The following is a 12,917-nucleotide window of genomic DNA, read 5'->3' as shown; positions in this document are numbered from 1 at the left end:
GATGGGTGGCAGAGCTTTCTATTTGGACAAAGTTCAAATGTTTTTTTTAATAATTTAAATGGTGTAATGTCATCTTGCTTCAACTTTATATTACTAAGCAAATATTATATATACTAACTTATATTACTAGTATGCAAATTATGTAAAAACAAAGCTTCTGATGTATTGAGTATTATTACATTGATGAAGAGTAAACAAAAAAATGGGTAATATAAAAAGTAGAATGGAAACTAAAAGGATCAAATCAAAAAGGTTGAACACAAGTTTAAGTTAATAGTAGCAGCAGACAAGCTAAAAACTACAAAAGGCAGAAAAGTAGCTAGAAGCTAAAAGCAGCAATGCAGAAACTAAAAGCTAAAATTAGTAAAGCTGTAGGTAAAGCCAGCAATACATTATAATTTAATGCTAAAATTAAAATCAACACAATGAGGAAAAATTGTTAAAACGTGCCTAAAGGTCAAAGCAGCAAAACAGTGGCTAATATTAGCAAAACAGTTGCTAAAGGCTAAAAGCAGTAAAATCACAGCTAAAAACTGCAAATGGCAGAAAGGCAGCTACAAGCTAAAGCAGTTTGAGACTTAAACAGAGCATGTCTGCTGAAGCATATTTCAAACATAACAATGTTTTTAAAGGAACTGAAAAAAATCTGTATTTTTACATGTACTATAGGGGTATTTTAAATAAAATTACATATTTTGAAAACAATAAAAATTACAGAAACCAAAAGTTATTCCACACTGTTCCCAATTGAGCTGAACAATTTGATACATGACTGGGTCAAATAGAACAAAGTGTGCAGAAGTAGTAAAAAAAAGAAAAAGAAAGTATGTTTGCTTACTCCCACAGAAAGTAGATGTGAGTGAGGTGAATATTCTGTTATCTCACATGACCACTGTGCAGTTGTAGTGCACGGTGAACATAAAAGGTGTTTTTACAATGTGTGCCCCCGTGTGTGTCTGTGTGTGTATGTGTGTGTGTGCATGCAGGGGAGAGGAGTGTCCAGTCCCAGGCAGCCCCACAGCTGTTCCCTAATGGTAAATATGTGTTCATCTGGCTCCTCTCTCTGGGGGTCTGCGGGTTTCGGGGAATAGAGGAAGCTAAGTGAGCAGACTCTGAACAAGCCCCTCCCTCAGGGGGGCATCATCCTTCTGACCTCTGACCTTTAGCTCCCCCACCACCTTCCTCTTCCTTCTGTGAATGCCCTTTCAATAACAGCCTGTGTCAAACCACACCTTTTCCAAACACAGCTGCAAACAAGGAGCCTGCAACCTGCAGGAGGGCGTTATATAACCAGGCTACCTTCGATACGTCACGCAGAGAGGGTCCGTTTATCACAAGCTGCCCCTTCAGTCATTTTCACAGATGCATTTGATTTCAGTTGTTTTTTGAAATCCTCTTTTTACTTTTAACTATGACATTAAGAGCCAAATGGTGCAGGTTTTATCCTGCAAGATTTATTTTGGCAACTCACCAAAACCTTTTATATTCCAGATGTTTTGTTGGTTAGTACATTGAAGACATTCATCATTTAAACTTCATATCCAGATAAATACTCAATGCACAAGTATGTTACATTGTTTGCTCAAAAAGCAAAAAATAGTTTGTCACAAATGCTTAACAAGTTCCACCAAGACCAGCTGCAAGAGTAAAATGATTAGACTTATTAAATTCATTTTGTATTTCACCCCCGCTTAGCTATTTGAATTATAAAAGAAAAAAACAAAACAATTGATGTCTTTTTTTTTTAACTATTTTGAGGCAATCACTGAGGAGGCTGTTACTGTTATTAAAAAAATAAATAATAAGGAATGATTCTCAGCTATTACCACTTCAAATTTTAGCTCAACATCTGTAAATGTGGCTGAGTTATAGCTATTTCTGTGCTTACTAAGGATTAGTTGTGGTGTGGCAGCCATCTTGAATTGTGGTGAATCTAAAAGGTAAATCAGCTTTAGACGTACATCCAGTCATTACCCTCTGATAACTTCATTAAAACTTGTCCCCTGGTTCTTGAGATAATTTGCTAATGCTAAAGACAAATGAACTCGCACAGAGACGAGGTAAAAACATTATCGCCCTTGGCGGCAGGTGAGAATCCAGAGCTTTTTAAAAAAAATCTAAGTATTTTTATTGAATTTTTAAATTTTTTAATAGAACATACACACACACATACGAAAAGAAAACATGCAACAAAATAACATAATCCTCTGCCGCATAGGATCAGCCGCACAGACATGAACTTGTTAAACAGGCATTGACATATTTTGAACATATGATACAAATGGATGACACATGTCCCAAAACCTCTTGACAGAACCTTATGAATTTTTCCATATGAATATGATACATCACTTCTCTTATCTAGTGTAATGCTGGGGGGTGTTGGATCTTCCAGTAGCACAAAACAAATCTCCTGGCCAAAAGAGAGACAAAAGCAATCACATCCTTCTCATACTTGCTGAAGGACGTATCCACAGGGACCACCCCGAACAGTGAGATGAACGGTGATGGGTGTACAGTTTTTCCACATACCACAGAGAAGGTGTCAATAATAGATTGCCAAAAGATCCGCAGTTTGGGACAGGTCCAGAATGTATGCAGGAGTGTAGCTTGAGTTTGTTTACAATGATTACATGCGGGGTCCAGGTTGGCTTTGATCTTGGACAACTTGTCTTTGGACAAGTGAAACCTGTGCACCACCTTGAATTAGAATCCGTGGTTTTTAAATTTAAAATGTGTAAGGCTTTACATATTGTGGCATTGACTGTCAGTATTTTAACTTAAGTTACTCGTGGTTACAGTTCACTGGTGCACTGATTGATCTATGGTTTGAGGACACATTTGGTACAAAAACAAACTGGATTTCCTGGAAGTGAAAAAGCATCTTCAATGTAACTAATGGCTTCCAAGAGTCAGACCAAAGACTTTTGCTTTATTTGTGTTTTGATATGACTGAGATGAGTGAAATTAAGCTTGAACTATTTCAAACACTCCACCTTGGTGTTCCTAAACTCCATCATCACAGACTATTAGCTGCAGAGAGAGAGCCAATGATTCAGCTTAGCTTTATGCAAGAGATAAATCACAGAACCTTGCAAGCATGTACTTATTTCTCTTTTTTACACGTGTAATCTTGTGTCCAAAACTGCTGGGAAACAATCAGTTTAATGAAATTTTTTTTCAGTTTCAAGGCCAAAAGTGATTTGATTCACTACATTTGCAGAAAAAAATGAGCATAAACAGGATGGTGGAGGGGAGAGTTTTGAAACTCGTTTATATCACTAATGCATTTAAACCCAATTTTCACGGCGAGATGTGTTTTCATAAAAGCAGCAAAGATACTTTCGAAAATGACCTCGTAAATCTGTGAAGACGTATCAAACCTTGATACATCAAAGAGATTTACGATTTAATTATAACATGTAAGAAACAAGGAGGAGACTCGGTCTCAGAGGAGCAGAAGGAGCGCATGAGGGGTTTAAGTTACTATTTGTTGCAACTGTTTGCGCATGAACACTTAGTTCCTCACATGCAACACACTAAAACAGTCTGACCTATTTCAAGATTTGCTGTCCTAGTTTCTTTGCTTTTTGTTCGGAAATAGAAACATAAAAAGACATATGTTGCACATCCCTGTAACAGGTTTGTCTCCTGAATTTGCTCGGTGTTTCCTACCAGAAACACCAGACCTTTTTAATGTTTCTGCTGTGGGTGTTCATGCTTTTGAAAAAGGACTCACCTCAGAGCATCAGATAGGCTGTCTGATAAACTTTATTCAGTCTGAGTAAATTTACTGGAGCACCGTGTTTGCTGCTTGTTCAAAAAAGTCCAATGTTTTATCAAAATTTAAAGAAATAAATCTCTTAACAAGGCGATTTATTCTCAGTGAGTCTCTGCTCTGAGCTTACTGGTGAGTTCTGAACTAATTTCATCATTGTATGATGACAACATATAGTTCTTTCTTTCTTTCTGAATGTCTCTTCATGAAACACATACTACAGAGGATGAGCTTTAAACCAACACCCCCGCGCGTCATACTGTATATTTGCAGAAGTGGGCCCTCTTTTGCTGTAATTGCATGTCCCAACTTTTGTAGCTGTGGCTGGTGTGCATCCAGAATACACAAACGAAAACACGCCAGACTGTGTGTCTCCCCCCTGTCTTTACAAAACCTTAATGTCTGAAATGTTACGTTTCTCTTTTAACACATGATCATTACGATTTGATGAGACAGCTGCCTGACTAAGAGCTTGAGAGGCATGTCCCAACACCATCTCATCGTCTCGTGCGCCAACTGCTCCTGCTCACACTTTGCAATTACTGGAACCAACAGTGCTCCCAAGTCTGGCTTAAGACTGGAGTGTCATTCGCTGTCAGAATTTTTGTAATAATTCATGTAAGCGCTGTTAATAAAACCTTTACACCACTATTAGTTTTCTATTACACAGTTATTTCAGTTTTATTCTATTCCCTCTAGTAGTGCCCCAGGGCGCACCAGAAGGGCTACAGCTACCTGCTGCTGAATTATTTGTGGTTTGAAATGAACAAAGATCAAAATCTGTATAGAGTAAAGATTTATGAAATGTTTACTTGACATTTTTGAGACTGGGGTTTTTAGATCGTGGCAATACTTTGATCTTGGCTGCATTGAAACGCATGTTTAGCTCATCAGTTTGATCACAATTCAACTTTTTTTTTCTTCAAACTCAGGTTCAAAGATCTATCGACAACAGGATAGAAACTGTTTAAACCTTTTTTTTTCAACGTGCCACTTCAATCAACTTGAATTATTGCTTTGAGGCTCTAAATGCTTCCTAAAGTTTATGCCAAAAACTGATGCAGGATGAATGATAGTGTCAAAACCACCAAAACATTTTTTTTTTCTTGTTTGTTTAAAAGGACTTCACAATTTTCTGCTTTCTAACCCCTAAACTTCAAGGCTTTGGTTATGGTGTGAACAGCAGAGTGCATCATTCGGCAGTTAAATCACATCATGAGAAGAAAAATGAACGTCACTGTTTCCTGCATTTGTCTTTAATGCCTAATTTCATCACTGACCAGACTATGAGCATAATTTAAAATGATCTGTTGCTGCAAACATAATACGGCTTTGAAAACTATGTTCTCGTTGGTGTAGTTTAATTTACTTTTTAAATATCGCCAAGCTTCGCTTCAAGGGTTTTTCTTGCTAATAAATGCCAAGAAAACCAAAAATTTGCCAGATTTTCATATCCACACTCCATTAACAAAAAGATTCCAGTCAAGATCACGAACCCTTAATTGAAGATGATTCACTTGTTATCTCCCCAAGATAATGACTGCAGTGAGAGTCATGCTGAATGTTTTAAAACTGCTTCTTGTTGGGGGTGAGGGGGTGTACGAGCAGCAACATGTATAAAAGGTAATTCCTTATTCCAAATTCCCCTTATAACAGCGGGGTGGGGGGTGGGGGTTGCCAGTCTGTGGTTTGGAGTATTCAAAAGTGTGTTAACACAACGCCAAGAACAAAATAAATACTATAAACTGTTCAGAAATAATTGTTGAAGTTTATTAAAGCTGTAAGAACTTTTAAGGAAATTAAAATCAAAAGTTTTAAGTCTTAGTCTTTGCATCTTTTCAAGTGGGCACCACAGCAAGTTCACTCCCAGGTCAAAATGCACCAAGCTTGGAGAAACTGTTGAACTCACAGGCCTCACAACTCCAAATCTACAGGCTAAGGAAGTTAAGGTCACGACAGTACAATAAAAATATACAGAAAATGCTTTGGAAGAATTTCAAGGAGAAAGTCATCTTCTTGCATCTTTAAAAGCAAAAAAAAAAAAAAAAAAAAAAATCAAGGTTTCTGTAAAAATGTTTTTAGAACAGATATGAAGCGTTTGGCCATGATACACTGCGCTGAGCTTCACAAAGCTCAAACACGCCAAACACTACGAGTAGATCCAAAGTACCTAAACCTGGGCTTATTGGACCCCATAACCCTTTGTCATCAACGAAGAGTCAAACCCTGTGCTTTAATTTGAGCCGGATCCTGCCGGAACTGGATCCGGGGACTCCCAGATTTTGACAGGGTGCGTTCCGGTAACTGTTTGCTTGGATCCGGTAGCTCTCAGACTTACTAATAATAAAGTTATCAACAAATATGACTGCCTTGAATAAATAAAACTTATACTTGATACGTAAACTCACGTTAACAGGTCTCTCTTGTAAACGAGTCCTTGAGGCTCTATGGGAACTAACCTGTATAAATAAAGGCTGAATGAAAAAATAAACTGAAAATAATTACATAAACACTAATTTTAAACACAACAGCCACTTATGAGCTTCTTAATATCTCATATGATCTGCCTCTTCAAGTAAGCATTTCCGCGTCTACCCTTAAAAAATATCTCCGTCCCTAAAAAAGTGGTGGGGCTGAGTGTTGAACGAGCTAATCAATCAGTCGTATGCGGGCATGAGCCCACAGGCAGCTATGGAACAGACGGAGGGGGTTTCACATGTGGAGTCAGACAACAACGAGCAGGGACAGTGTCGGACTTGGAACCATCAAGTAATGGGGAGGGTGTGGGGAGGATAATTGACAGAAGCGGAGTCTTTACAAATGTAGGTAAATGTAAATGTTTAACAACTCATTAAAATACACCAAAATGCAGGAAATTGAAACTACTTTAAAATTTTCTGGGGGAGACCTCCAGAGTGCCCAACTCCCGAGCCCCCCTCCCCTGCCAGCCCGCCTGCTATTTGCGTTCTGGCATTGATTGGTTTACAAATTAAGCCCTGGTCGAACCTTTATGCTCCTAAGGCCTTCAACAAACCGGGGCCCTCAACTCTTTCCACCACCAGCATTAGGATTGTGACAAATTTAAAAAATCTACTTCGCTCTAACACTTGATGCTCTCAAAGTCATTTTTTTACTGTTGTCTGTGTCCATGTGTTATCTTTTTTTATCCTCACCACTCTATTTGCACTGTCCTGACATGACTCTCTCAAAGCCTGTAATGTAACTATGTGCTAAAAGATTACATCATGGAGGCACATGAGTATCACGACTTCGCTTGTTCCTGTGACTTTATATCACAGTCATAGTTGTGGTCTAGACCAGCACAGGAGGGCTAACTTAATTATCTCAATGACCAAGCCCCCTCATTGCTCACAAGCCCCACATCATAGTCCTCTGTCTAGGACCATGATACACTGCCACCATGATTGCAAACCATCATAACCTTGCTTGCTTTATCACACATACTGGGAAGCACATTGCATTCTTAATACATTTTACCATGACCATGCAAAGACCATCCATGTTCTGGCTGTTTTTTTTTATTTTTTATGTCATACACCAACTATGCATTGGATCTATTAAAATTGAGACTTTTAAAATGTACCTCACTTAGTAAGATACACTGCTAAACGGATAGTCTTGTTGTTTTTGAAGTGATGTTCTGTCATATAGTTGACAATAGTTAGTACTTTATCAGCCATGACATCAGTCATTGAGCACAGAGTGTGTAGCAAAGGGTCTTTGTCCAGGCTAGGCAAATGACTAGACAAATATTTATATTGTGTTTTTTCTTTCTCAAAAATGACATACCTTTTTTGCATGGCATTGTTTTTAGTTTGTTGTTGTTTTCTCAACTGAACAATAAAATAAAAAAATACTAACTAGTGATAACTATTTGACAGAACATCACTTCAAAGATGACCAGACAAGGCTGGCTACCTTTTTCTTTTCACGTGCAGTGTGTGAAAATCTTCTATTCTTACAGGTTTAATGTGTTGAACTGTTCATAACTCCATTCTTTCGTTGCAACATTTTAGTTTTCCCCTTCTACTGAAAATTTGGACTTTTTGAAACAGACTAATTTCCATTCAACAGCTACATTATTTGTTCCTGCATACAGTATTTGTATGAAGAATAGCAACACACCGCATTATTGTGAGTTCATTCATTTACTTGATAAAACACATTAATCACTTTTCCAATTGGAGGATTGTTCCCGTTTACTTTAATAACACCAGGTAGTGTGTAACTTGTTTTTAATAAGTTATTGTTTTTATTATAATGTGATATGTAAAAGCTCAGGGTGTAGGTTTGGATGTAGATTTTTTCATTTTTATTTGACAGAACAAGTTGTAGAAAGTTGGATTATAGCCGCTGCAAGTATTTTGTTAAATGTCAGTAAAAATAATTAAGCTCCTCAGGTTCCTTGTGTTTTTATTAAAAACACACACTCAGCTTCATTTTTAACAGCTTAACAAGTTAAAGAAAAACTGATCAAGCTGTGGTTTCTCCTATTTAATGAGCTTTATATCAGAGACAATGCTGTGACGTGTATAGATCACTGCTTGTCTTAATGAAAGTTAAAGTGATCGCCTCCTCTGTTTTCCTGATTCCTAAGGAGTGTGAGGTTTCCAAAGCTCAAGAAAGGCACACAGCGGTCTCTGATGTGAGAGCAAATTTATCCTGTGCTGTTTGAAACGGGCGTCTCTGTGAAATGTCTCACTGTCTAGAGGCGAGACCTCAGCTGTCCTGCTTTGACTTTTTGCTTTTCAGTCATTCAAGTTTTGTTTAAGAGAAAACAAGGCCCAGGTAGCTGAAACAGATTTTGTTTTATTCCCCTAAACGCCTGGAAGGTTTAGTCTAAACCAGAAAGTGAAAACTCCAGCTTTACAATAAAAGGATGATAAGTGACATGCGGTATAAAAACTTTCAAGGTTATAAATCATCTTTTCAAAAGAGAAGCAGACACATTTTATCCACATGCACATAGAAAAACAAAGTAAAATCCTCTGTTTGGCTGTGTTAACTTTAATGCTTCTTCATTATAGTCTTCTATTGCTCACATCCCTTTCATTCCTTCACTGCTTTTATGACCGATTCAACTTTATTTCCTCTTTTCTGCAGCTAAATGCCAAATGAGTCTGCTGTTCCTCTTCTCTCCGTCTGTTTGACTGAATTAACAGTGTAGCTGAGCGTGAGGCTCCTAATTCTTGCAGCGATATCAGTATGCATGAGGTGTCATTAAGTAGGTCAGGACAGCATGTACTTTGTATGTTTTATGGGGTCCGTCTGACTCCTTGTTTTTCTGCAGAGACCTGTGCGGTGAACAATGGTGGCTGCGACAGCACGTGTCACGACTCGGTGACAGGCGTCCGCTGCAGCTGTCCTGTCGGCTTTACTCTGCAACCAGACCGCAAGACGTGCAAAGGTAAAAAAAAAAATCATTATCCAGGCGGCTTTAATGCTGCACCTGTCGTGAAATTAATTTCCTGCTTGTCGTGTTGCCATAGGGTCCTCCCTCCACCTGGAGTTAAAGGAATGATTGAATAGTTAATAACCTGTTACCAGTTTGAGCTCCTTGTCTTAGTCAATCAGCTGGATTTCAATTTAGAACAAGATCTGCTGTTTCTCAGCTTTAATAACTCCAGGATTTCCCTGCTCTCTGCTTCTCCACAGCACATTTTTGAGCATTTCTTTCCCATGCACCAGTTTTTCAGTCGGTCTGAAGCAGAACATCCCAAACTTTTGCAAGTCTTATCAAGTTGTGTCTGCTAAAACTTTGCCTAACTTTATATGGAAATTTAGGGGGTGACTAGCAGAACAAAGACACCACACTACACAAAGACACGCTTTGTTTCTAGTAGAGCCAGCCCAGAAATCTGCCGGCGTTCTGTGACTTGTTTTTACAAACTGCACAGATAAGAGCGCCCTGAATCGTACTGGTTTGGTTTGAGAGGAAACGAGAGGAAAGCAAACCCAGGTGGCACTGGCACAAGAAGACAGGAGCTTACTTCAGGCGAGGCATTTTCTGGGGGGCAAGAGATCAAGCAAGTGGGGGGATTTTTAAATTTAATTTCTTCTGCATTTATTTCAACCAGATGATGAAGATCCCCTTCGAGAGGCAAATGCCTCATTTGTGGTGATGATTCAGAATTAATCAAAGCTGCAGAAAAACTTGCCAAGCAGAGAATTAACCAAAACACGGAGATGAACACGGCCCTTATCGACGGAGGGTTGGAGGGTCTGCACATGCAGTGCAGAGGAGTCTGAAGATGGGCACAGATGATTCTGAATTTACTGCTGCGAGGCTTCGCTGTGTGAGAGCTGAAGCTCCTTAAAGCCACCTGCAAACTGGTTTTAGTCCCTTTGAGGACCAGTAAGGGAACCCATGGGGTTTATTTAACATTTTTAAGACTAATTGTTCCCATTGTGCACCTTTTTCCACATAAATCTCCACCAACTTGATTAAACAACCTTTGTGAACTCGTGTTGTCGTAACTCCTGACAGCGTCGCAGGGTTCACATCTTTTCAGGTGCCAGACGTTCCGACTGCAAATCATTCTCGCTCAGAATACTCTGCAGAGCCTAAATAGGCCACGGCGTGCTAACAGGTGAAGTAATTTGGGGTCGTGTTCGCAGCTTTCTTCAGTTGTGTCCGAGTGGCAAAAAGAAACAACGTACTGCTGGTTTAATTTTCTCCCCTTTTCAGCTGCGATGACTGATTTGAATTATCCACTCCTCATTAGGATTTTCTGTTCACAGACATTGACGAGTGCCGTCTCAACAATGGGGGGTGTGATCATGTGTGCCGGAACACAGTGGGTAGCTTCGAGTGCAGCTGCAAGAAGGGCTACAAGCTGCTAACCAATGAGAGGACCTGTCAAGGTACGAAGCTTTTTTATTGCACTTTGCCACTTAAAAAAAGTTATTCTTTATGTGTAGTAATGTGTACTAAACATTTTTTGTTGCTGTTTTTCAAAAAACACTAATATTGATTAGGAAGAAAATGTCTTCTCATCAGCCCAAGTGCGCCTCTCCAGCTTGTTTGGTTAAAAGTGTATCTCAGCAGGAGTTAGGCTGAGTAGCTCCAGCACAAATGAAAATAGCCTTCTTTGATTGAACATTTATTGCCCAAAGTTATAACCCATTTTGTGTTTGCTTGGGTCAGTTATCTGTTGCAGCCATCTTGAATTGAGAACTTCAAATATTAAAATAGTAGATGTTTATCTATTGACTACTTTCCAAGAGTTTCAATAAAATAGATGCGCACTGCAGGTTTGGTTTATTTGTCAAATGCAGAATCAACACAAAGTCAGCAATGCAATGAAATGCTCAGGATGAGAACGCATGAGATGTTTTACTAACAGACACACACATACCGCATTTTTCAGCCTAGAAGTCACAGTTTTTTGCATAGTTTGCATGCCCTGTGACTTATACACCGAAGCGACGTATTTGTGGATTTTTCCCATATTTATAAACTAACTTTTGGCTGAGATATGACCGTTTTCATTCATTCTGACTGAAAATATTGAACACTACCATTTTCAGCTGCTAGATGGCACTCGAGTAGGATGGCGTGCCGTTGTGTCACGTATTAGGTAAAAGTGGATATTAATGACACAATCCGCTTGCCTTAGCCTGCCACCTTCATCCTGCTCGCTTGGAGCAAATGTCAAATCAGCTTCATTTCGCCGCACCACCCTGGCGAAAGTGTATTCATTAAGTAAAAGTTCAACTGAGACACACTTTTACTATAATGCTGAGCAAACAAATAATTGTTTTAGGTGCTTATATTGTTAAATTTCAAAGAAATGCACAGCGTTCCTCCTTCCTGATTTCCTCTGTCTGTGCATTCCCAGTAGCACCGAGGCAGCGAATACTTTTGAAATACAGACGATTTGACCGTTAAAAGTCCTTTTATGAAATAAAAGTTCAACTGAGACACACCTTTACTATAAAGTCGAGCAAATAAATAAATGTTTTTAGGTGTTTATCTTGTTAAATTTAGAAGAAATGCACAGCGAGTCGTCCCTCTGCGCACTTCCGCGAATCAGGTTTTGAAATGCAACTGATTTGACCGTCAAGGTGCATTTATTAAGTAAAAGTTCAACTGAGACGCACCTTTACTATAATTTCGAGCAAACAAATAATTGTTTTTAAGTGTTGTTTAATTCTTGTTAAAGTCCTCCCGTGCACGCTCCCGCAGCCGCTATTTAGCAGCCCATCGATTTTTGGCACAACACCGGCCCACGTTTCCGGGTTGTCAGCGGTGACGCTTAACAAATGCGATGCATCAGCGGTGACACATAGTAGATGCAACATATACGGCGAAGTGACTTATCTATGGATTTTTCTACTTTATTAGACATATTTGGACTGATGCGGCTTTTAGAGTGGTGGGACTTGTATGGCAGAAAATATGGTATACGCACACAGTCAAAGGCAAAATCATAATCATGGGAATAATAAGAGATGATCACATGTGTGTGATGCGACATCTCTAACACCACAACCTCAATTCTAGGGTGAATTAAGCCACCAGAACATATGCAGAAAAAAAGACTTGAAACATGGAAGCTGGTTTTGCCTCTATTTAAGCAGAAAATAGGAGAACATGTTTTTTTTCCTCCTCCTTTTCCGTATTGATGTGGTTAATTGATCCCCAGCCTGGAACACATCAGTGTCATGCAGTGAGATTAGAGAGGCTGCTCTGGGTCACATCACTCTCTGCGCTCTGAGTGTGATCAGTGTGAGTGTTCGCTCTATCGCTGCACTTCACAGCCACTTTCTTCTCCCTTCATGTCTGTTTTTAAAAGGAATGCCTTTCCTTCATTATCTGGAGCCAAAACAATGTGCAGTTTATTTTGCCACAATGACACAGGGAAAAAAAAATGTGGTCTTTCCTTTTAAGAATGTAAATTCCAGTTTGTTTCCAGTGGCGCTGAGCCTCAAACAGCTCAGCCCTGTGTTGTTTGGGAGCACGAGGTCGAGGACGGAACAGCTCTGTCCTGGTTTGGTCCTCTGTAGTCTCAAGACGGGGGTGGTGTTAAAACTTGCCTCCTGTTGAGGGAGCAGCTGCCAGGTTTGCACACACACACACACACACACACACACACACACACACACACACACACAC

The 12,917-nt window shown here is 39.3% G+C and overlaps 1 protein-coding gene across 1 annotated transcript in view; it reads left to right on the top strand.

Annotated features, from left to right (window-relative positions):
* Nucleotides 1–12,917, top strand: part of scube3 (signal peptide, CUB domain, EGF-like 3) — a 163,736-nt gene that overhangs the window by 118,612 nt on the left and 32,207 nt on the right. The window contains exons 7-8 of the mRNA XM_037684755.1: nt 9,090–9,206; nt 10,541–10,663. Of these exons, the coding sequence (XP_037540683.1) occupies nt 9,090–9,206; nt 10,541–10,663 (240 nt within the window). The remainder of the gene's footprint in view (nt 1–9,089; nt 9,207–10,540; nt 10,664–12,917) is intronic.

This window comes from Nematolebias whitei, chromosome 11 (genome assembly GCF_014905685.2).
Source record: "Nematolebias whitei isolate Nwh7 chromosome 11, NemWhi1, whole genome shotgun sequence".
Taxonomy (NCBI): Eukaryota; Metazoa; Chordata; class Actinopteri; order Cyprinodontiformes; family Rivulidae; genus Nematolebias; species Nematolebias whitei.
The sequence above is the reverse complement of the archived record's forward strand: the minus strand, read 5'-3'. Positions and strand labels throughout refer to the sequence as shown.